Below are 25,896 nucleotides of genomic sequence, written 5' to 3'. Positions count from 1 at the left end.
ACTGTAAAACAAGTTCTTTTAAAAGGAACAAGTTTTATATCTATATAACAATTTATAATATATTAATATGCAGCTGACTATTTTGCCGTACTTATTACATGTGGAAACCCTTCGTCATTCTGTTCCAGTTACACAGCAGTTTGGAAAAGAGATGTGCACTGTTCGTTTTGTAGAAGAGGATTTCTAGAATATGCAGTGTCACTTTAACGTGTTAAAAAACTATTGGTCTTCATGCATTTAGGTTATTTGTATGAGACACAGTACAAATTTTAGAAGAGTAAACAGGGTTTTTTTTCAGTTACTCCACAAACCATGTTTTTAAGTGACTCCACAAACCTTCCTATAATAGGAAGAAAGCCTGAAACATAAGCTCTTGTATTAGAGGCCTGACATGAGGTAGAATCTGGGAAGAACTGAGCTGATGTTGCAGAAATACATATGCCTAAGAAGTGCTTAGTACAGACTACTTACATAAACACATCCTGATATTAAGTTGTACAAGAACATCCCAATATTAAGGATAGCACAAAAACATCCTCCAAGCATAACAGAAACACAATGATCCCTCCTGAAAGATAAAGGTCAGGATGACAGTACATAGCTTGGTTTATATTAGAGCAGTGTTTCTCAAAGGGGTACACTGGACCATTTTGGGAAAGCTACCAGGAGGCCTATGCTGCTTTGTTTACCTAAAAGTTCTGTAGCCACAAAACCTTGTGACTTCTATTGACTCTGGTTCGCTGTTTCCAGCCAAGGGAGCTGCAGGAAGGTTATGGACCCTTTAGGTAAGCAAAGCAGCATGGGCTTGCTAGCTGCTTTCCATAAGTGGTCTCATGGCCCACTTCAAGAAACACTATTACAGCAAAAAGATGCATTTTAGAGGAAGCATTTTTGGCCAGGCTAAGGGGCAATGGAAAGCCTTGTCACCTCCTGAGCTGCTTCCATTGTCACAGAAATACATGTTTTAGTATTTTGTAGTTTCCCAGGTGCTATTAACATACTTCTTCAATAATAAACCTGCCTGGATTCCTTTGTACCTCAAAGGATCTTGTGGCCATTGGGCAGTTCACTTGAAGTCTTCTGTGCCAACTATCATAAGAACATAAGAACAGCCAAAGGTCTATCTAGCCTAGTATCTCATCTTCCAACAGTGTTCAATGCCAGATGTCCCAGAGGGAGCGAACAGAATGGGTAATCATCAAGTGATCCCTCTCCTGTTATTCATTTCCAGCCTGTGAGAAAGAGAAGCTAGGGACACCATTCCTATCCATCCTGGCTAATGACCATTGATGGACTTAACCTCCAAGAATTTATCTTGGTGGTGGCTTCTTTTTTTTTTTTTTTGAACCCTGTAAAAGTCGTGGCCTTCACAACATCCTCTGGAAAAGAGTTCCATGGTCCTACTATGAGATGTGCGAAGAAAAACTTCCTTTGTTAGTTTTAAACCTACCCATTAATTTCATTTGGTGACCCCCTATTTCTTATGTTATGGGAACAAATAAATAATGTTTCCTTATTCACTTTTTCCACACCAGTCATGACTTCATATGTCTCTATCATATCCCCCCTTAGTCTCCTCTTTTCTAAGATGAAAATTCACAGCTTTTTAAATCTCTTTTCATATGGCACCTGTCTCAAATCCCTAATCATTTTTGTTGCCCTTTTCTGAACCTTTTTCGAAGCCAAGATACCTTTTGTGAGATAAGATCACATCTGTATGCAGTATTCAAGATGTGAGCACACAATGGATTTATATGGAGGCAATGAGACACTCACTGTCTTATTCTCTACCCCTTTATCTTTAAATGATGCTTAACATTTTGTTTGCTTTTTTAACTGCTGCTGCATATTGAGTGGATGTTTTCAGAGAATTATCCACACTGACTCCAAGATCTCTCTTGAATAGTTATAGCTAATTTTGTCCCCATTATTTTGTACGTACAGTATGTATGCACAGCCAAACACAACCACTACCCATAACCAGTGATCTGATAAGTAAGTGAGCAATTCCCTGAGACCAGCCACACCAGACATCTGCTGGAATGGTAGACAGAAGGGGATAGCTGCTCAGCAGCTACCTGAGGCAGCAGCCTCTGGACCCAACTGGCCTTGGGAGCCACCAGAGCAGAAGATGGTGTCAGAGTAGCAGAAACTCCAAGGGCTGCCCTGGAAGCTTTCAGAGCATCAGTTTCCAGGGCGTCCATGCACTGGGCAGTTAAGAGCAGTCAGCCCCCACCTCCCATGTAGGGATAACTCGCAGTCCCCAGGACCACCACAGAGCAGCAATGCCCTAGCAACCCCTGAGCAGCAGAACATCCTGGGCTCCAGGAGCTGCTACATTTTAGTCAGGGGAATTTATAGTAAAAGTCATAGACAGGTCACGGGCCATTAATTTTTGTTTATCACCTTAGACCATAGCAGTTTCTGCTAGAGCCCAGTCCTTTGCAGAAGTGAATGGTTGGTGATTCACAATCTCATGGAGGTGCACAATACAAACACTCTAATATTACCTTACAATATGGGATACAGACGTTATAAATTAAATTAATGCACACCACAATTCACAAGTATTGAATAAAATCTAAACACCAAACACGTTCTTATAATTCTAGTAGGTATTTTAATAATGTCAACACACAGATGAGTCAGACTGATTCCAGCTATGTATTAGTTAGTGTTTAGTTGAGACTGAGACCATGGCATGACACCTAGTTTCCCGTGGTCACAAGTTAGTTTGACCCTTTTATGCCAAATTTTAGTCTGGATATATAAAGCATGTTGAAAAGTATGTGTGACTGAGCGTATCCAGGTCTGTACACTACATGTTACAGCAATAATCTTTTCACAAAGTGTGCCCTGTAAGCAGTGTTGCAAGTAAAATCTACTTCTTACTAGTACAAGGGAAACACTTGCTATGACTTATGACTTCCCTATGTGACCCTACATGTGACTCCTCACCACCTGTCCCTTGTCTGTGCTCCCATACTCTTCCATCCTCTCCATTTGATTCATCCCAACCTATCTGGGGGGCAGTACTCTGTTCTCCTCCCTCTGGGCCAGAGACTTTGCAGCAGGGTTCTCCTGGGAACAGCAGCAGCAAAAGGAGCAGAAGGAAAGGGGAGATGCAGCTCCACCCAAGGGCAGGCAGAGGGGCTAGGAGTTCTGCTCCTTTCCCTATTGGAAGGGGCAGCAGCACACAGGGAAAGGACCACCAGCAGCTCCTCCAGAAGATGGGCTTCCCCCAGCCCCACAGCCGTCCTCTGGTGGGGCTGCTGCTGCTGCAGTGCACAGATGGAGGAAACGCAGCTCCACGGAAGGGCGGGGCTGAGGCTTCTGTTCCTTTCCTTACCTACTACAACTCTTGGCAAAGCTCCCGCAGTTCAGAGGGCAGCTGTCCTGGGAACTGCAGCAGAGAAAGGAGCTGAAGCCTCAGCCCTGTCCCCTGCCCTTCACGGAGCTGTGTCTCCTCCATCTGTGTACTACAGCAGCAGCATAAGGAGGACATTGCTGGTGGGGGCAGGCAGGGGGTAGGACTGGGGACAGCACAGCTGCTGGCACTCTTTTTCTCTTGTGCACGGCTGCACCTTCAAGCACATGGGGGGAAGGAGTAGAATTCCCAGGCCCATCCCTCTGCCCTTCCACAGAGCTCTGTTTCCATTTCTCTTCAAACTACAGGCAGCAGCAACAGGAGGATGGAGGTGGCGGGGGGGGGAGTGAGTGAGGCTGGGGGCAGCACATATAGTTGACCTGCTGGAGGAGCTACCAGCATTCTGATCCTTTTCCTGCTGCCCCTCTCCCTGCGGGAGAAGGAGCAGAAAGTCCAGTCTTCTCCTCTAGCAGGACTGCTGCTGCATCTTTCCAGTACAACATACTAGGAATAAATAGCTTGTTGATGCAACATTACAGAGCAAAACAACCTACTTGAACGACTGCTTGTAAAGTATCATGTGAAAACTCCTAATTTGCTGGTCATTTCTTTGTGAAATATGAGTAGCAACACTGTATGTGAAATTACAAGAGTCCATTGTATAATATTTATTAACATGTTCAAAACTGAGGTTGGCAAAGAGTTCTATCTCAAACAAAGGATTGTGTGCACTGTTTAATTTACATTTCAGACATAAACAGAATCACCAAGCAGAAGAGGTGATAAAGGAAGTTAAAGCAGATGGAGATGGAGAAAAACAAAAAGGAGTATCCTTCCACAAAGACACTGACTCCAGAATCACAGCTGGAAAAGTAAGAGAGGAAGCCCTGCTAGTCTATACACTATCAAAACAAAAAGCAGTCAAGTAGCACTTTAAAGATTAGCAATTAAATAGTTTATTAGGTGAGCTTTCGTGGGACAGACGGGGCTCGTCTAGACGGGGCTCCTTTTTGAAAGGACCCCAGCAACTTTGAAATCCCCTTCTTCCTAACAGCAGATAGTTAAAGCAGATGGAGAAAAATGACAAGGAGTATCCTTCCACAAAGACACTGACTCCAGAAGTGGGTCTGTCCCACGAAAGCTCACCTAATAAACTATTTTGCTAGTCTTTAAAGTGCTACTTGACTGCTTTTTGTTTTGACAGCTGGAAAAGTTTTTCAAGAGGGGAACCAAAACTATAAAAAGGAGAAACAAAGTCTCCAATGGACTTCCAACACTCCCAGCCCATAGCATTCTCTTTGGCAACAAAGGAAGCTTTCATTAGAGTCTTTGGGAAGCTGTCCTGAACTAGTAGACATGGTAAGTAAGACTGCTGAAAGAATATGCTGAGAAAATTTGCTTGAAACTGACATAGTTTGTTAAATTGGGCACCAGTATCATTTTATTTTCTTGTGACCACTTCTGACTTTTATGCCTCATTACTTTCAGTCAAAATCTCTCTCTCCCTCTGTAGTTAGTAAACTTCTCCTACTATTTTAGCTAATCTAATGTATTTAACTGAAGTGTCGGAGAAAATATATTTGGGATGGCAAGTTGTGTGCATACTATTTCTATTAAAGAAGTAACAGGCTTTTATATAAATTTGTATTATCTGAGAGAGGGCTGGTCAGTACAGGACTTATTTAGTTGGGGGGAATTCTAAGAGAGGAAGTGTGTTGGTGTCACTCTGCAGTATAACCTGGTCTGGTAGGAGCCAAGGTGTGACTGGCTGGCTGCAGCACACACAAAGAAAATAGCTAGCAGTGGGATGCATGCTCAAGAGTGTTGGTGAGCAGTTCCAAGCGAAGGCTACACCAACAAAGCAAAGCAAAGCAAAGCAAAGCTGGAATGAGAATTCTGAGCCAAAATTAAGAAGTTTGCAAATTTTATTTGTCAATGGCTGTGTCTACACTAGACCAAAACTTCGAAATGGCCATGCAAATGGCCATTTCGAAGTTTACTAATGAAGAGTTGAAATACATATTCAGCGTCTCATTAGAACGCCGGCAGCCACGGCACTTGGAAATTGATGTGGCTCGTCCAGACGGGGCTCCTTTTTGAAAGGACCCCAGCAACTTCGAAATCCCCTTATTCTTATCTGCTTTTAGGAATAAGGGGATTTCAGAGTTGCCGGGGTCCTTTCGAAAAGGAGCCCCGTCTAGATGAGCCACGTCAATTTCTAAGTGCCGCGGCTGCTGGCGTTCTAATGAGGCACTGAATATGTATTTCAGTGCTTCATTAGTAAACTATGAAATCTGCATAGCCATTTCAAAGTTTTGGGCTAGTGTAGACGTAGTCAATAAGTAATTGTGGAGGCTCCAGCATGGCTGAGGGAAACTTTGGTCACTAGCTTTGTGGAGGTGGGAGATCACCTTGCAGCCCTTCCCTCCCCTGGGACAGAGATTCAGCAGTGAGGCTGCACCTGACCCTAATGCAGCACAAGGGTCTGGCCTTCCCCTAAAACATTTGGCAGCTTTCCCCTCCATGCGGAACACACTAGGTTTACATAGGCAGGCTCAATGTGGCAGAAACCAAATGGCTTAGTCGGAGTGGGAGGGATTCACATGTCAGGTGAGATGGTTCTGTATGGGTATGGGGGGTTTAACTGAAACTGTAGGTGTCAGGTATCTGGATGCAAAGGGAATCACTGGAGGGTGGCTGGTGCAGGAGCAATGGGACTTTGTAGGGGTGGGTGGTCTGGGTGCAGCTGGTTGGGGTTCAATGAGGTTGGGTTTGAGTGCAGGGGACACAGCAAGAGGTAGTCTCAAGCTGGGGTCGGGGAGGTGGGGGGAATACAGATGCAGCAGAGATGGAGCTCAGCAGGGGAAATCCAGGAGCATGGAACTGGTGGGGTAGGGATTCAGGAATAGGGTGATTCAGATGCATGAGAGTTAGGGTAGGAGTGCAGTTGCCTGTACAGTGATCTCTCTCCCCACAACAAAGGAATAATTGGGGAAGGAAGGGGGTGGCGAAGAGGATGGGCGAGTTTTGAACTTGACATGGCTGCTCCTTGCAGGGGAAGAGAAGTACTGTCCTCCCCTACCCTCAGTCCAGATAGGACTAGCAGATGAGCCCATCACAGGGTAGGAACCACGGGCTAGGATGACTTCTCTTTGCTTGTTTGTCAGAAAGTCATTCTTCTGCAGGGAGGCATAGAAAACTGTGGCACACATGAATGCCGTGTGCATAGAGTGGCATGGAATTCCTCCAGGAGTAATTGTAAAAAAGGGCTGCCCAAGTAAGACGGCAGGGAGGACATAGCTACTCAAAGTCTCAATTGTATCCTGTCGAAGTAGGAGGAGACATCATCAAGGATGTCAGACAAATATTTGTCCTGTCTAGTTTAGAGGGGGTAAAATTATTAAAAAACAAATCAGTAAATATCATATCTACCCAGCAATTTTAAACTCTCAGTCAAAAGACTTAATGATCATTCTATCTACAGACATTCTGTGGCATCAGCATGACCCAACACACTTTAAATAAAGAACTTATCCAAATTAAAATTACAGGAGAAACAAATAGGTGTAAAATAGTTTTCCAAGTTTAAACAATCCTAGGATAAAACCTGGTTCCAGTAAACCTACAGAGAAACTCACATTCACTTCAATGGGACCAGGATTTCAACCCCATATTTGGAGAGCAAGTGAAAAATTATTTGTTTAGCTTCACTATTCCAATGCTGAGAACTTTTACCACCATAAAAATGATGATAATTTGTATGTCCCCCAAACCATATTTTCTTTTCTGCTAATTCAGCAGAAACATTTGAACAGTTTTTCAGCACTGTGATGTTTTGCATAGTAAGAACTATAAAATGTTAATTAGTGAAGAAAATACTGCTGAGGTGAGGTTGGCTGGTTGGTTGGTATATATTTTTAAATACATAGTTAACTGTAGTGGATATCCAAGAGAATTCCCATGCCATACCCAAACACATCCTGCACATAGGATTATGTACAAACAGAAAGTATGGTACACATAGTTATGTAGGTACAAACACGCAGACTTGATCATATTAATAGACTTCTAAAGAGATTTCATTCATTAATGTCTGTTTGTAAATTCATTACAAACCTCTAGTTTTGCATCCAGGTCTGCATCTGAAGCCACAACATGTTCATCTTCCTTTTTTCCTGTGACTTTAATAAGAGTTTGTTTTGTTTTCCAGTATTTTTGCTGCATTTTATTGACCACAGATTTGTCCTGGCTCTGAGCATACTGGTCATAAAATTCCCTTGAATAACTGCTAAAAACATTCAAGAAATAAAATAACAATGCTAAATTTAATAAAAAGAATTAGGCTTTAAAGAAACTTGCAAATATTTTATTGAATTACTACGGAGTTTCAAGAAAAAAGAGGAAAAGGGTATACAGTTTTTAATCCGTGAAAAGATATAAAAGTACAAATTAAGAACAAAAATAAAAACCCCAGACACTCACATTCCTGCACTTTGAAATATTCAAATCTTACATTTGAAGTTGCAGTTATCAATACCAAATATGCAGCAAATTCTCCAATTTCTTTTAGATGAAAGTTGTTATTAGAGTGATTCAGTGTACTAGTGAATGTTTCCAGTCCAATTTTTGGGAGCATTTAAGACACTTCCAATTTGAAAGTGGTAAATTGCTGTTGTTCACAACAATTAACACTTAATAAGGAATAATACTTCCAATACTATAGAGGGATTTATAGCAGATGTGAGACCGTCTCAGTTTGGGTTTTTAGCTATTTGTTCTCTAATGTTTTTTTATTTATATACTGTGCAGAGGTTTAAGGTGAATTCCCAACCCTACTGAAGGGCTGCAGCAGCAAACTACCATTGGCTTTAACAGGTCCAGGATCCGAATGTTGATCTTGCGTATAAACAGATTGCCCTATCCCTTTTTACAACACAATGTGCAGAAGTACAAGCATTAGTACCCCATCATGCTCAATCTGTTAAGCACCAGACAAAATCTGACAGAGGTTGAACCTCTCTAGTCTAGCACACTTGTGACTTGACTGGTACCAAATGAGAGAATTTGCTGAGTGACAGAAGGTCAATATTGTCTAGCAGAATTACCAAGACGTCTACTGCTTACTGGGTTCTTAGAAGGCATGTAGAGGTAAATTACAGCAAACTAACGCACAGAACACTGAGACCCAGGACTGGTGGCTGTAAACAAACTTTAGGGGGCTACAGGAAACTTGGCCTCGTCTATGATAAGTTAACATCCAGCTAACTAAAATCATGCTGGGTTGCAGCTGTTGCCAGATGAGAGTGTTCCAGACTAGAGAGGTTCAACCTGTACTTCAATTCTAGATAGTACAAAGTTTAAAAACAGGAGAAATGGATGATGCTTGACTGTGCAACATGTACACTTTTTCCATGGGGGTGGAGGGCAGGGAGGGAGAGTGATTCTACATCTCTCTTGTAACCTTACTAATGTTGTAGTCAAAACAGAAATTGTATTCCACCTACAATTGCTTTACCCATTTGATGCACAGAAAATTTAGATTCTCAAGTGAACACTGATATGTCTGATGAAAAGTCAACAATTAACTTCTGTGAAAACAGAATCCCCAACCTGTAAATAACTGGAAAAAGTGCACTATTTTTGCAAATACTTAAAAGTAATTGGTTTCCCAACATTAAAATTATAAGAAATTATTATTCTGAAAGAATTTGAAGAGATTGAATACTTGTGGAAAAAAATACATTGGCTCAGACATGCCCTTAACATGGTTCATAACCACAGAGTTTATATTCACTAGTTGCATGACATCACTCTATTACTAGATTTACTCATTGTCAGCCTGGATTATTATATGGTGGGCAATCATGTTTAAATTTTACGATCAGTTATAACTAAACAAGTATCTACTTCATAACTAAATTTAAAAGACATGGATAAATCCAACTCTATTTACAAAACTGAAGATGAAAAACAAATACGTTAATTATTAATCTGGTTCATCCTTCTGTTTTTCCATTACTTGATCACCTGATGGATTTTCTTTCCCCCAGTTGGTCTTTACTGAGAATTTTATGTCATAGACTGAATGACAAAATATAAAAAGTGTGGTAAGTACAGAGAGCATCACTTCAGCACCTATATTCTAATTTTATTAATGCAACCAGTAAAAATATAAAATTACTTACTACTTATGGCCATCCATGTTTCTTTACTTTCTTCAGACACTTGGAACTAAAGAAAAAAAAACACAAATTGAATTCAAAATAAAAATGAAATAAGGTCTTAAATTACATATCCATATAGCCATCCACATATCGGTTAACTGTTACTATGTTTATTGCATCCTTCCTTCCATATTGTTCCAAAATATTTCACAAGCTATAAACCAAATGCAGCTCTCATATACATGCATGGAACTCTCAAGTCAATAGGGATCACAGAAAAGTAGGACTGAAAAGAAGTTCAAGATGTCACAAAGTTCCACGCTCCCTGCACCAGATGCAAGACAAACTGTGACAAGTGCTTCTCCAATTTGTTCTCAAAAACTTCCAGTGATAGAGATTCCATAAGCTCCCATGGGAGCCTATTCAAGACCTTAACTAACCATTTTGTTGACAAAACTTGCAGCGCATCCACATACAAAATGTGTTTTGCCAACAGAATGTGTTGACAAAAAAGCTGTGTGGATGCTCTGGGGGCCCCTTTTGTTGACAGAGAAGATCAAAAGATTTATCCACTTTTATGTGAAGATACGATCTGTTGACAGTTTTGTCAGAACATCTCTTCCAACAGTAACTTCTGTAGACAGATGCTTCTAATGTAGACATAACCACAGTTAGAAAGCTTTTCCGAATAGCTAACGTAAATTTCCATAGATGAAGAGTACTCCCATTACTTTTGGTCTTACCTTCAAATGATATGAAGAACAATTGGCCATCGTCATTAACACATTTAAAGACTTATCAGGTTCTGTCCAGTCTTCTTTTCTCAAGAGTAGATATACCACCCCCGCCCCCCCCTTTTTTTTTTCTTATAAAATTCTGTCCTCATAAATCAGGTTGTTGAACTGTTTTTGTTTGGGGGGATGGGTATAATGTTTTGTTTCTTTTCTCCATGGACACTGTCCTGTTTCTCCAAATCCTTCCTAAATTGTGGTGCAAGAATTACACACTATACTCCATCTGAGACCTCACCATTGCTAAGTAGAATAAGACAATGACCTCCTTGTCCTTACATACCATGCTCCTGTTAATTCAACCCAGACATTACTCTTTGTTGCAATGGCCTCACATTGTTGTCAATCCACTGTATACTCAGATCCGCTTCAGCAATACCACCAGTATTAGCTTATTATTTCCCATTTTGTAGCTGTACATTTAATTTTCCTTCCTATGTGAAGTATTTTGCACTTGTCTTTATTGAAGTTCATCTTGTTAATTTCAGAACAAAATTTGTTAATTTGTCCATGTAATTCTGGAATTCTAATCTTACCCTTTAAAGTGCTTGTAATCCCTCCTATGTACCTTTTATAGATGGGTTGTAGTACCAGCACTATTAATGTGGATACATGGCTCTTCCCATTAGAAGACACTGTTTTCTTTGGGCCTGTAACTTTGCCAGGCTTTACCATTCAGACTGAAGTTTTATGTGCCAAGGTCTACCGCACGCTGAATATGTCTGAAAATTTCCAGTCAAAACAGATCAGCTAGTTGAGTTTCCCAGAAGGTGAAGCAGTGAAAAACCACGCTGTTTTATCCATATTAAAGAGCTCTGCTATTCTATTATTTAAATACTCTAGCACCTCTACACTTTAGGACAGGTATTTGAAATATTGCAGAATGTGGCATGTGTGGGGGATGTGCCTTTTACTATCCCTGTGAAAGTCTGACAACTTTGGTCATGTTATGACCCTTGGGGGGAGAAAAAAAACTGTCACAAGCTCAGATACTTCTTAAATTTAGCAGCTAAAATATGAGATTCCAGCCTCACTGACTAAGCTCACCCCTCTCACAGCTTCTGTGTGTAACCAAACTGTACGTGTACAACCCCCCAGGGTGACTGAACATACTCCCTCCAGCTCAGGGATACAAGAGCGAAGCAAGACTCTGGGGTTGTCTATGCTGGGGTGTTTCCTTTTTGCTGGGGGAGGAAAAAAAAACAAAAACAAAAACAAACCCAACCACCCCCAAAGAGTTCACACTGCCAAGCAAGATACTTTGAAATAAGAGTGATTTTCCCTCAAAATAATCCAGATCTACAAAAGACTTTCAACTGCCCCTCTCCACCCCCATCACTGCCTCCAAAGTTGAAAAGCACCGTGTGTGTATGAGCAAAGCACAGCTATTATTGGCTCACGTGAAGGCTCCTTTTGCAATTCTGTGGCTGTGAACTGTGGCTGTAAATGAGAATGCTCTGTTTCGCAGTGCTGTGGCTGTGTGAATGTACATCAGCAAAAACCCACACTGTAGACGTAATGGCTTTATAATGGCTTATTTGGGTGTGGACAGAGTAGGCACTAAAATTAAGACCGTCTCTTCTGTGATCTAAGTGACCTCCTTGCTGGAAATCAGGAATTGCTGAAGGAAAAGCCATCTGATAGGAACAGAGGGGACAAAAACTGGTTCTGAAAGAAGAAATCAGTTAATAAAAGAAGTTTAGTGAAACTGGGCCCCAGAAGGGAAGGGAACAGAAATTGCCTAGGAAGGGTTGAAAGCCTGGGAATAGGAGCCAGCTGACTTGAGGGGCAGAGTGGAGGAACACAGACTGGACAAAGAAATAGAGAGGAGGGGGAGACTTGGACTGGCTATGTGAATCGGTGAGGACAGACAGATAGGATGTGGAGATCAAAAAAGAGAGGAGGAAAATAGAACAAGTTGGAAAAAGACAAGGGCCTGGTTGTGGGGAGATTCAGATTCAGATAGCAAGCACAGTGGGGAAGAAGAGAACTGGCTGGTCAAGGAGATTGGAATCAGCAGCCAGAGGAGTGGCTATTGGGACTGGGGCAAAGAGCCAGGCGTGAGAAAGAGATGGGATAAGGACAAAAACAGGCTGGTGGAGATTGGCCAAAAAGAATCTGTGTCTACTAGAAACAACTCCCTTCCACAGGTTGAAATAGAACCCAAGATTCTGGAGCCTCACCATGCCTCTGCTATCAGGAAATACCTGTGAAACCCACTGGCAAAGTATGTCTCAGGCAAGGTCAACACTCACCCGGAAAGTCGATGGCAGATATGTAATTGTAAGTATGCCAGTTGTGCACCTAAAATGAACTTTTTCAGTTGTTGATGTTCGTCCCCATCCTCACAGCAGAAGGCTGACAGGAGCGCTTCTCCTGTCGACCTTCCTTAACCCTTGCAGCTCACAAGGTGTTCCAGGGTCAACATCGACCCCAAAATGCACCATTTCATGCATGTGCGAAATGGCATCCCAGTAGATCGAACCTAAATGATTGATCGTTTTCCGGAGTTAGTGTAGATCCAGCCTCAATCTGCTTGAATGCTCCTCCTCATAAAGGCAATCAGTTACTGTACTAGTTCAAATGGCAGAGGTCTGTGTGGCAGATGTAAAGGTTCCAAGCCTGCTGATGAAATCCTGGAAGTGTCACTATGAGCATTCAAAAGGGCCCATTATCCCTTTTATAACCACGCCATTGTACTGGAGCTCAGATTCAGCTCATTAGCCATTATAACACCAAACTGTTTTGCCACGTCACTGTTTTTCTATCTCGTAAGGATGGCCTGGAGTTTGTTCCTGAATCTGACTATATATTTGGCCATGTTAGAAACACACTGGCTTCCATCCAGTTTACCAAGTGATTCAGATTGCTTTGTATCAGAGACCTGTCCTCTTCATTATTTACCAATTACTCAAATTTTGTGTCATCTGTCAATATCATCAGGGTGATTTTGTCTTTTGCCAGGTAAGAGCGCACTGGACCTGACCAGATCCCTGAAGGATGCACCAGAAGTGAATCCATTTAATGATTCCCCATTTTTAATTGTACTGAGACATTAGAATGACAATACTGAGTCAGAACAATGTTTCTCTAACACAGTGTCCTGTCTTCCAACAGTGCCCAGTGCCAGATGCTTCAAAGGGTAATTAACAAAACAGGGCAGTCCATCAAGTTATTCATCTCCTTCTATAAAAGAGAAATTATTCCTCACAAACAAGATATAAATAACCACCTTTATAAGAAAAATAATCTAGAATTGATCTAGAATTCTTCACTGTTATATGTATATGCAAATGAGCACATCAGTGTTCTCTCTCAGGGTTTCCTACAGAACTTATCATCATAGTACCTAAGGCCCTTATACACCCATGTTCAGCTTTAAAACAAAACAAAACAAAAAAAACAAGTTAATGAGACTACCAATCAATCTGCTTATTTTTTAAGCATTCAAGTGTATGAAGCATTAGTGCTCAGTTGCTGACATTGGCTCTTTCTCCTCTTCTGACCACTTTTCATCTATGCTTAATCACAAACAGAGATGCATATCTAAACCCCATATTCTGGGATGTGTGTACGTTACTGTTTGCTCTTAGCTTTGCCAGAAAAAAAGATTGCAAATACTTCTTTAAATAAAAAAAGGAAGTTACTTCATTAAAAGTAAAGCTGAGGAAGGAAATTCATTCAGGAGATAGAATCTGGAAATAATAGTCTTTCCTATCCAAAACGGAACTTTTTAACTGGCTGCTTTAACAAATACATCTTATTTTGTTATATCTTAAAGATACCATAATCATCCCAGTATAGAGGGGTCTTGTGGAGATTCTGTACAACTGCTCTATATGTTACAGGAATTTTCTTCTTATACATACCCAGTACTGGGAACAAGAGCATCCCCATAACGCCCACTGGGACCAACTCCCTCTTCCCCACTAGGTGTAACTGGGATGTATATTTATTATTTTGAATATGATTTCTCAGCACTTCTACTTCCTCTCACCCCAAGCTTCTGAGGCACAAGTGGCGTAATTTCATATACCTCAAACAAATCTCCCCACATACATTCTTCCAAATGTTTTTGGTTCATTTTCTATAACTTTGAGTTGATTATCCGTCACCTTCTACTTTTGTTAGGAAAGTTTTCCTCTTTTGTCTCTAAAGTAGCAAAGGACTGATCTCAGCCATTTGGTGACTCAACAATTTTAGGGAAGCTCAAATGCTCCCTTTTCTTACATACTTCAGTTGTGGGAAGGACAAATATCACTGCAATAAGCACAAATGACCAAGCATACATTAGATTGGTGAGACCACATAATACGACACCTGGACTCTAGGCAATGACACTTGTAATTTGAAAAAATCAGGATCACTTAAAGATCACTGACCGTTTCGGGTACTATGAGCCTGATCTGCATACATTTACTATTGGATTTATTATTTACTAAGATGATTTACATCAATTCTTTTTTTTTGGGGCCGGGGGGGAGTTGGAAGAACTAAAAGTATTGGAGATCTTGCTGTGATGTGTTGGGTCACCGAGTTCCCCTGGAGACTGTCACCTGATGGGATGATCATACCTCTGAGCCTGCCTATCTGCTCTCTGAGGTATCCCACTGCCCTGTCTTACTTAATCAGAAACTCTGGTTTCCTTCAGCTAAGGCAGAGAGTTGGGTAAAAGCCCCCAGCAGAGTAACAGAGACACTGGGAACAGCTCAGCTCTGAGAAGGCTCAGTCACAGGGATTTGACACGGCACACTGGTGCACAGCTCCAAAGGGACCAAAAACCCCAAATAAATTGCTCTCATTATGCATAAAGGTTATAAAGAGAAAGCTCATAAGATGTTTACCCCCTTTATCAATGAAAGAGAGATATGCACAGCTGTTGTTCCCTCAACCTCCGTTAACAATTATTTACACTGGGTTTGATAATAAACAAAAGTGATTTTATTAAGTATAAAAAGTAGGATTTAGTTGGTTGCAGTTGAAAACAGAAATATCCAAGTAGGCTACTAAGCAAAATAAAACAAAACAAAACATGCCAGCTAAGCTTGATACACTAGAGCTACATCTACACGACAGCCATCTGTCAACCAAAGTTTCTGTTGAAAGAGATCTTCCAACAAAACTTCTGTTGACAGATCAAGGCCAGACACAAAAGCAGATTGCTCTGTCAATCCGCTCTGTCGGCAGAGAGCAGTCAGACTGCCCAGCTGTTCTCTCGACAGACCAACCAACCAGAAGCACATCAGATGAGCCTGCCCGGTGTTCTGGAAGCCCTGTCGGCTGGGCCCCCCAGAGCATCCTGACTTTTCTGTCAACAGATTCTGTTGAGAAAGGCATTCTGCCTCCTGGGAGAAAGGCAGAATACCGTCAAAGGAAGTGCCACAGTCTGTCAACTCACTGTCGATACAGCACATTTGTAATGTGGTTGCTCCATGAGTTTTGTTGACAAAATTCTGTAATGTAGACATAGCCTGAAATAAGCTGTTACAAATCATAATTTTGTACCCTAGCTCTTACTTCAGGTAAAGTCTTCTTAGGCCAAAACCGATCTGACCTGGCCTTGAGAGCTTCTCTCCAACCTCTCTTTAGAGTTTGTTTTGTTTCGAGGTCTTCTCATGTATCCTCTCAGGGTAGGGAGAAATCTCTGAAGGCAGCTGAAGACAAATATTGTTTGTTTCCCATTCCTTACAGAGAATTTCCCCAGGGCGGAAGTAAATATTTTTCTAATTCTCCTCACCCATGTGGAAAAGTACAAAACTCAAAGTGGATTCCAGCACCAGATGGCAGAGTCACCTGTCTTTGTAGGAACAACCACAATCCCTGTTTATAGGAAAAACAAGAATATTTACAGATCGTTGCCTTGAGTACTGGGCCATTACATTCCGGTTGCATCTACACTACAAGATAAATTGGAATTCATTAATATCAATTTTGTAATTCTGGAATTTATAAGTTCAAATCTGACCATCCTCACCTCTCACATGCTCCTCACAAAGTGACTTATTGTTGCCACACTCAAATTGGCAAACATCGACTGTTGCAGTAGTGCATTGTGGGACCCTATCCCACAGTTCCCTCATCCCCATAGCATTCTGGGCATGCTTGCTGGGTTTTGAGATCATCTTCCCACGTTGCATTTTCCTCACTCTCCTCCCATGGTAAGCAAATGTCCAGTTCTCCCGTTGGAAAGCCATCCACAGAAACGACAAAAAGTTTCCAGAAATGTCTTTCATCTATAGCTGAATTCTCAACTGGCCACCAGCTGAGGAGCCCACCTCTCATGATTGCATCTGATCCCTGAAAATACAGGGACCCTGAGAAAAGCTTGAAGAAAGAGAAGACAGGAAAGTTTTTGAGAGAGTTGCTTAAGGGAAAGTCTTCGGCTTTCCAGTGCACTATAAGGCTTCTGTGCACAAGCTATGTTCTCAACTGGCCATCCACTGACTGTCCCCCATCCCATGATTGCATCTGATCCCTGAACATAATACAGGGACCTGGACTGTATACTCAAAGTTAGAAGAAAGAGGATACAAAAGTCTAGGAAAAAAAGATTGTCGACTTTCCTCTTCACTACTCAGACATTGTGAACAAAGGTGACCGCAGTGAAATATCATACACTGAACTTATACAGGAATCAGGAAATCTCAACTAGGAAACAGGAATCTCAACTAGTCCCTCCCCCCGCATGTTTCTGAGGGGGTCAAAGCATGAAGACAGATAGGAAATGTTAAGCAAAGAGATTTTGTAACAGAAATATCAAACCAGCAGGAATCTGCAATGGACCGCAAGCTACTGAAAATATTTTGGCAGGGTCAGCAGGGAAAGCTGCTTGGAATGCTGAAGAAGTTGAAGTAGTCTCATCAACTATCTTAGTTGCTGGAGGGGGAGACCTCCCCCTGTGACAGCAAGCCCCTGAAATTTTTTAGCACCCTTGGAGCCCTAAACGTGTGCAAGCTAGGACACGGTGCTGCCTGGCAGCATGGTCAGCACCCAATGGCAGGCATGACCTTTTATTGGGTAGGGGGCTACGCGCATGATGTGGATGAGCACAGGAAAAACCCCAACTGTATGGTGTCTGTAGGGAAGGGAGGGGAATTCACGCACAAATGTAAACCACTGAGAAGAAGTTTCTCAGAGTCTTATGCAAGCACGATGCGTGGCGCAGCGAGGCAGTGGCTGGCGCCAGGCAGTGCAGAAAAAAAAAAACAGCTGTAGAGACAGAATCACAAACTCCCTGCAAGGGATATTTGAAATGGATAGATGCGATCACAGCGCTAATTGCAGAGAAAGAAAGACATTTCTCAGGCTCTCAAAACAAACATGCTCCCACAGCCACAGGCTTGCTGTTCCTGCTTTGAAATTCACGGTCTTCCTGTTACCTAATTCTGGAGCACCTGTAGAGCAGTGGCCACAGTGGAGGACTGAGGAGCATTGTGGGTTACCTACGGGACATCTCTGGAGGCTAATAAATTCGATTTCAAGACGTGGCCCTTCCACACTGTTCTTTAATCAAACTTTTGCTTTCAAGTTTGATGCTATAGCCGTCAGGTAACAACAATATAATAATCTTGATATTAGAGCTCCCTAAATCGAGCTAATGTTATATAAAGTGAAGAGAGTCATGTGGTAACAGAGGTAACTGACTTAAATTCAAATTTACCTCATAGTGTAGACACAGCCTCCTTAAACATCACTAATGGATTTCATTAGCCCACACAGATTAACAAACAGATTCATATTCCATATTTCCAATGTCAAATACAGCAATGATACATGCACACAAATAGAACATACAGTTCAGGAGACCACATGCTCATGAATGATTGTTTACATGCCTTGCTTTGCAGAAAGTATATCCGAGTTATGCACATTCATGTTCAAAAACATATTTCCATAAACATATGGGGGTGCAGTGTTACATGTGTTACAGTGCAAAGTTTCTGCTTCTCACTGTAGTATGTCACAGTGATCTCTATTTTTTTTTTTAATTTTCATATGGACATTTTTGATTCCTGCACAATCACAAGTGCCATTTCAAGTGTCAAAATACAAATTACTGGAACCAAGTTTGTGCTGATGCAGTCTCTCAGGTACTCCAGCGTCCTCCACACAAATGCCAAAGCTGATTATGCTGTACTATGTGTCGTACGCCTGACAAATTGTGTGTTATAATAATAATTATATGATTGCATCAGAATGCCTTGGCACTCATGTCATTTTTCAACTCAAAAATCAAATTTAAACATTTTAAAAGTTATCTTTCTTTTTCCCCAAAATCTAAAATTCCAAGATCCAAGCCATGGAATGTTTTTGCAGCAAAATTATATGTCCCTGAAAACATTGGTTTATTTCAGTAACATTGATAATGGTGTTATATGTAGATATTACACTCTTTAGTCTAACAAAGTATTTAAAATGTAAGAGCAGGCATATTCAACTGGAAACAGAATCATGTGCAAACAGTGGTTCTTTCTAGATAATAATTAACTTTCACAGAACACAACATATGCTATACTAATAATACAGCACATTAAATTGTTATTTTCAGTCTAAAATTATATTAACTTTGCAATTGCTGCAAGCAAATCTGTCCCTCCACAAGAACACAGTATAAAATATCCCTTTCCCTTATAAAGTACCTTCCATTTGAAGAGCTCAAAACACTTCTAAAATATAAATAAAAGCCTAGTGTAAGCTTAGGCTGCAGTTAAGTAAATATCCCACTTTAGAGACGGATAAATGGAGGAAAAATATTGAGTGGCTTATCCAATTTCATTCTGCAAGTGCATGACAGAGCTGGGGACACGTCTGCCAGGCCCCGAGCAACATGGTGAGGGGCCCACTCCACACTCCCAGAAGGGGCATGGACTTGGTTATAATGGGTGGGGTTGGGGCAGGTGGCCCTCAGTACCACCCCCACCCTCTCCCAGGCCTCCTAGCTGCCCCAAGCACACTGCATGGCACTCCAGCAGTGATTTAAAGGAACTAAAGCTCCAGCTGCCACCACTGCGGCAGTAGCGGCAGAAGCACCAAGTCCTGGGGCAACTGCCCCCTTTTCCCCAGATCACCAGTCCTGGCCAGGAATGAAGCTCAGTCTTTCATTCAAGAACCTCTAAATTCAGCTGAAATGGTGATATACTATTCTTTAGTAATACACTTTAGCACTCTAAAAGTAAATAAAACTCTATGACAAGTAGAATAAATTAAAAAGTAATCAAATATTATGGTATTTTCTTTATTCAGAGAGCCTTCCTTCCTTAAATTATCAAAATAGTCTGGTGATTCTTTGCTGCATCTTAGCTTTAACCATACAAGAATAATATTTTATACAATGAAGTTTTTGCTTTTTTAGAACATGGTTTTATTAGAAAATAAGCTGAAACACAAATTTTGTTGGCTAATCTCTTCCATTATCTTGTATGTCAAAAAAGATAGATATTGCTATAATAGAGCAGATCAAGGCTCAACTGATATTTCTACTTCAATCCCCACCCCCATTTGTCCATGTAGCACGATGCATAACACTACTGCTGTCCTCAAGGGGATAAAAATACACCATGCAGTAGGTCAGCCTGCACTCTGATCCATGACATTTGATCAGTCATGTGGTTTTACCTTGCGCAGCAACAGCAATATACAGTGATCCCATTTCACCTTGAAGTCAACAACCCTGACCAACACAGACTAGCTGTGCTTGAGAGTCCTTTGTCCTAACAGTTTTCAATGAAACACAAATGGTAATTAGCTCCACTACAGGAGTCATGTCTCTGAAGGTATGGATAACAGAAAGCTGAACGTTTTTACAAAGACCTGTAACATATAATTCCCAAGGCTACAGTAACTGATTGCATAAGAGACTCATTTTACTACATCAAGGCTGCATCTATACTCACACGGAAAGTTGACAACTGATACGCAATTTCAGGTACCCCATTTGTGTCCTAAAATTGACATTTCAGCCGTCGACTTTCGTGGCTGTCTTCACAGCAGGTCAACGGGAATGCTCCTCCTATCAACCTTCCTTAATTCTTGCAGCTCGCAGGGAGTTCTGGGGTCAACTTTGAGTGGTCTATCTTCCGTGGTAAGTGTAGATATAGGCCTAGTAGCAGCCATACACCAGTATTGTGAAATCACAGTTACCAGATGGTGTAAAAGAGGATAAAAGGTTTCCAGTGTTCTTGTTTTCTAGCTTTTCTTTGTTTGTAATGCTTTTTGCATAATTCTGGAAAAAAATAACCTTAATACACAGATTAAACAGTGGCAAAACATTTTGAATAACCAGTTGCTTTAATGTTATGCTATTGGAGAAGGCATTTAAGAAAATAAAATTGACACTATGAATACATTTCCTTACTTTTTTTGAAAGATTAACTGATGATCTAATTTATTAATCTACCAATTTAAACAAACAGTTTTCAACACTAGGTTGAGCAGTAAAAAGTATGTGTTATGATTCACACTTTTTTGGAAATGTTATTTGGAAATTTATCAGAACAGTTCAGCAGCCCTGTAAGGATTGTGTAGCACATATGGGCTACGTCTACACGTGCACCCAAATTCGAAATAGCTTATTTCGATGTTGCGACAGCGAAATAGGCTATTTCGATGAATAACGTCTACACGTCCTCCAGGGCTGGCAACGTCGATGTTCAACTTCGACGTTGCTCAGCCCAACATCGAAATAGGCACAGCGAGGGAACGTCTACACGCCAAAGTAGCACACATCGAAATAAGGGAGCCAGGCACAGCTGCAGACAGGGTCACGGGGCGGACTCAACAGCAAGTCGCTCCCTTAAAGGGCCCCTCCCAGACACACTTTCATTAAACAGTGCAAGATACACAGAGCCAACAACTAGTTGCAGACCCTGTATATGCAGCACGGACCCCCAGCTGCAGCAGCAGCAGCCAGAAGCCCTGGGCTAAGGGCTGCTGCCCACGGTGACCACAGAGCCCCGCAAGGGCTGGAGAGAGAGTATCTCTCAACCCCCCAGCTGATGGCCGCCATGGAGGACCCCGCTATTTCGATGTTGCGGGACGCGGATCGTCTACACGTCCCTACTTCGATGTTGAACGTCGAAGTAGGGCGCTATTCCCATCCCCTCATGGGGTTAGCGACTTCGACGTCTCGCCACCTAACGTCGATTTCAACTTCGAAATAGCGCCCGACGCGTGTAGACGTGACGGGCGCTATTTCGAAGTTACTGCCGCTACTTCGAAGTAGCGTGCACGTGTAGACGCAGCTATGATGTATAGGTAGCATGGTAATTAAAGTTTACAATGAAAGAGGAAAGGTTTGTTTTAAAAATACATAGATCTCCACATCCTAGTCTTTACTCAGGCAAAACTCCCATTGACTTCAACAGGCATTTTGGTTTGGGCTCAGAGTGTACACTAAACCTGAGGGTCCCAACCTTTTCAGTAACACAGCATACTTCAATGAGACAAACAATTCCATGGCGCACCCACTTTTTCAGCTGAATCACTTGCTCATAAACCTCTAATTTAGTTACATTTACTATGGTTACAGTCTTCCTAGAGAGGTTTGCAACACAGTAGCGCATACAACAAGCTAAACAAGAATCAAATGCAGTCATGTTTCAAATCCACCACAAAATATGGTCTTTGACAGGGAGCACAGACACATTTCTAACTCTACTCAATGCCATGCTAGGGATGTTAAGTAGGGTGAGATGGCTCCAGAAAACACTATGAACCACTGTAGCCAGGACGTGGCATTTAAACTGCAGGCCAGCTCCAACAGGCTCCTACCCACCCTCCCCGACACTCTTGCCGCAGAATGGAGTGGAAGCGAACTCCCCACCAGTTCATTTGGGTGGGAAGCAGCATTTCAGCTGCCTGACAGTGAGAACCGGGTTCTGAGGGGTCAGTATTTCCCCTCTGAGTGGCTCTGCAAAGGGTCACCATGGAGGGGAAACTGACCAACCCTGTACCAGCTGAGACTCAGGCAGCCTTGTCAATTCCCCCACCCCCATGGTGGCTCTGCAAAGACCCACAGTGAGGGGAAACAGACAAAACTCCACTGCACACTTGGACAGTTCTCACACTGGATAGACTGTACTCTTTTGCATCACATGACCCTATATTTCAAAGAAAAAATAGTTTCAGGACCCAGTTTTCCTCCATCTACCCATAGATGTCCCCCCTAGACCTGTTCACCATCCCCAATGCAGGGTGCAATCTCCAAGTTGAGAACTAATGAAGCATATCGGTTTCCTCTAAAAGCCATAACCTAATAGTGCAGTAATAGAAAACTTTTGCAGCTCTAATACACACAAGGTGTTGGCAGCATTTTATCCATTATGCTGCCGTCACATAAGGCTTACCTACCTAGAAAAAAATTACTTTTCATGCCACAGAGTCAACTGACTTTCTTTGGTTTAGTTTAAACCTTTTCCTGAATGCCATAACCTAAGATTGAAAAGAGGCATTTGTACCAGAATACAAGTGTTCACAGGATGAATTATAATAATGTAACTATATCAGGTAAAATTCACATATGAATACCTTCATAGGGAAATTCTTTCAGTACACAAGGTCACAGTCTAGCTCAGGGGTGAGCAATCTTTTTAGATCAGACCTCTTTTGTCGACCCTGCAATTAGCAGTTCCCAAACCTGTGGGAGGAACACAGGAAAGGATGTGGCAGGAGGGACAGGAAGAGGATGGGGACTATCTAGAAGGAGGTACTCCAGGGGTGTCCTGAAGGGGAAGGGATACTTGAGGGGAGGACCCCAGGAGAGTACCTTACCAAGCTGGAAACAACCCAGCTGTCCCCACTGCTTGACTCAGGGTCTCTGCGCGTTCTGATTGGCCCAGCAGTGGCGGGGGGTGAGGGTGGGATGGAACATTCTCTTGGCAACAGCAGCGGTAGAGGCCACAAGGAAGAAAGCAGAGGGATGCTGACACAACAGAAGCCGCCGGCTGAGGGGGAGCAGCCAATCGCACTGAGCCCCTCACTTACAAAATGTCATGCCCCTCCACTGTGCGCAACCCTGGTCTAGCCAGCAATGTCATAAACAGTTGAGCTGCCAGTGGCTTGTCTATGCAGGAACCCTCCTCATTGCTACCTACCAACAGGAAACACTGGGGGAAAGACCATCCTTACATAACGTCTGAGTTAATAAGAGACAACATCCCACAGTTTACTGTTCCTGATCTTGTGAGAAAGTGGTCAAACAGCTGTAGGAGATGTAGCTTCCAGCTGATACCAACACCTGAGTGCCTCTGTAGACAGAACCTTGAAATTAATCTCACTCCAGAGAAGCCTGCCCAGTGGGGGTAGTATTACCTGGACCTTTTCAGCCCATACATACATTAAGCTTCACTTCACACCCGTAAAACCAAGAAACCAAACATGACAGAGGTGAAACGGAATAAACAACAATACATGACTACTCAAGATAACATATCAAGAAGGCATTTCAACTACTAAAAACTGAGCCTTCCCCTCTTCAATACATCCTGGGAACCATATTTTGTAAATTAAAGGCCAGATGATGATTACAGTTTCACAGCTATAAATCAGGCCTTAATCCACTGAAACCCAAGAGAATCATAATCACTACTGGATCAGAATGAGAGACTGTTTAGCAACCCCCCACCCCCCAACACACATCTGTATCAGTGCATCAATGCATTGAACAGCATGCTGCTCACATGCTCACTGAAGAGATCCTGTTAATTTACAGTAAGCCTAAAAACTAGGTACCCTAAAAACTAGGTACCAAGGTACTCTATTCATGCTGTTCACATAATTTAAAAGGCACAGTAGACAAATCTATGAATTGTTTAAAAAAAAGCAAGCTTTTTATGATGCCACACTTCATTCGAAATGCTTTCATGCTTTATTAAAATCCCAGTGAAATCAGTTTTGCTAGGCTGTAGCCATTTCACTACCTGGTATCCAGCCAAGAGGAGAAATATACACAAGAATAGGAAAAAAAGAGAAACCAGCTCTCAACCCAGTGGGGAAACAGCCATTGCATTTTCTTCATCCAAGCACAGAAGTAGTGAGCAAACCGAAGCCACCACCAAATGGAAACAAGTACCGGATGGGTAGCCGTGTTACTCTGTAGCTGCAAAAATTACAACAAGGCCTGCTGCACCTTATGGACTAAGAGATATTTTGGAGCATAAGCTTTGGTGGGCAAAGACCCATGTTGTTGAAGATTTGCCCATGAAAGCTCATGCTCCAAAATATCTGTTAGTCTATAAGGTGCCACAGGACTTCTTGTTGTGTTACCAAATGGAAAGAAATGGTTAAAACCCAGTCAGTGGGGATGGCCAGTGGCAAGACAGAAAAGTCTGGGGAAGATTTTTAAGCGGCCATTTCCCTTTCTGCCTTATGCGCCCCGAGGCCGGCTCCTGGCGAGGCAGGAGCTGGATAGGGCAGCGGGGCACAGGGATGTCCGCTAGTGGCCCAGGAGTGGGTGGGGAGAAATGGAGAGGAACAGGTGCCATTTTGTAACCGGGAAACGCTGCACCAGAGAAGTCCCCCTGCAGCCCCCGTCCGGCGCCGCACTCCCCCTGCTGGGAGCGCTGCCCCACAGCCGCCTGACGCCAGCAGCAGGGGCGCAGGCTCCTGCCGCAGCGGTACCTGCCCAGCGCGGCCCACAGGCCCCGGCAGCAGTTGCCAGAGGCCAAACCTGCTCTTCCGGCCAGGCCCGGCCCGGCGCTGCGAAGCCGCAGCTCCCAGCGGGGCCGCCGGCTGCGCTCACCTCCTCAGGGGCTGCGGAGGACGCGGCCGCCCAGTGCCGGCCGCAGAGGGCTCTGCGCGCCGCCCGCACAACCCGCGCCGGGACCTCCCGCCGTCGCCGCCTCAGGTGTTGCAGCCCCGCCAGCGTCACAATGCCGAGCGCAGGCTCCGCCGCCGGGGAGAGCGGCCCCGAGCAGGGCGGGGCCTCCGTCACCTACAGCCTCGTCCCCGCCCCCGGCCTGGGTGCGCCCCGGCTCTATTGCCCCAGCGAGCCGAGAAGATACTCACCCTTCGCCTGCCGCGCTTCTGCGCCGGCTTCAGAGCGTCTTCTCCCTCCCGCCGGCGCCGCGGAAACGGAGTCGGGCAGCCTCTGTGGGCCGGGCCGGCAGGGCGGCCTAGTGGGTAGGGAGCGCCGAGGTGGGACCGGCCCCGCTCCCGTGAAAGGCAAGTGCGAGCCTGGCCCTGGGGTGCCAGCCGGGGGGCTGGGGCGGTATTGCCGCACTCAGATCAAAAGGCGTGAGCCGGACCACCCCCCAAGTCATCAGACAGGCCCGAAACTCCGACAGTCCTGGAGGAGGTGATACTGTGGGTTTCGGTCACTCGCTGGGTTTTGAACTCCCCCTGCTCATCCCCAGGGGGGTTCCCCCCGCCACCCACGCGTCTGGGATAAGATGATTTTGGCCACTGCTGAAGATGCTGTCAGCCTGTCACCGAGGGTTACCGTATTCCACCTTTCAAGAAAGAGGACACCCCTGAGAGGGCGTGTGTCTGTATCAGTATCTACCAACTCAAACTGTATTAGTGTACTATACGTGCCATAACACGTTAATACCACGTGAGTTGGTATGATACACCTACA

The 25,896-nt window shown here is 43.2% G+C and overlaps 1 protein-coding gene across 5 annotated transcripts in view; it reads right to left on the bottom strand.

The window, feature by feature from the left end:
* Nucleotides 1-25,465, bottom strand: part of ICA1 (islet cell autoantigen 1) — a 133,894-nt gene extending 108,429 nt beyond the window's left edge. The window contains exons 1-3 of one of the 5 annotated variants that reach the window (XM_074984687.1): nucleotides 25,326-25,465; nucleotides 9,553-9,598; nucleotides 7,484-7,655 (exon numbers count right to left, since the gene is read on the bottom strand). In XM_074984687.1, coding sequence (XP_074840788.1) covers nucleotides 7,484-7,655; nucleotides 9,553-9,569 — 189 coding nt within the window. In that variant the 5' untranslated portion in view covers nucleotides 9,570-9,598; nucleotides 25,326-25,465. Of the gene's footprint in view, nucleotides 1-7,483; nucleotides 7,656-9,552; nucleotides 9,599-25,059; nucleotides 25,263-25,325 lie in introns of those variants that run through there. The other 4 variants (XM_074984689.1, XM_074984690.1, XM_074984688.1 and 1 more) reach the window with 4 other exon arrangements.
* Between the last annotated feature and the right edge of the window lie 431 nt (nucleotides 25,466-25,896).

Source organism: Carettochelys insculpta, chromosome 2 (genome assembly GCF_033958435.1).
Source record: "Carettochelys insculpta isolate YL-2023 chromosome 2, ASM3395843v1, whole genome shotgun sequence".
NCBI lineage: Eukaryota > Metazoa > Chordata > Testudines > Carettochelyidae > Carettochelys > Carettochelys insculpta.
This window is presented reverse-complemented; position numbering and strand designations above follow the sequence as displayed.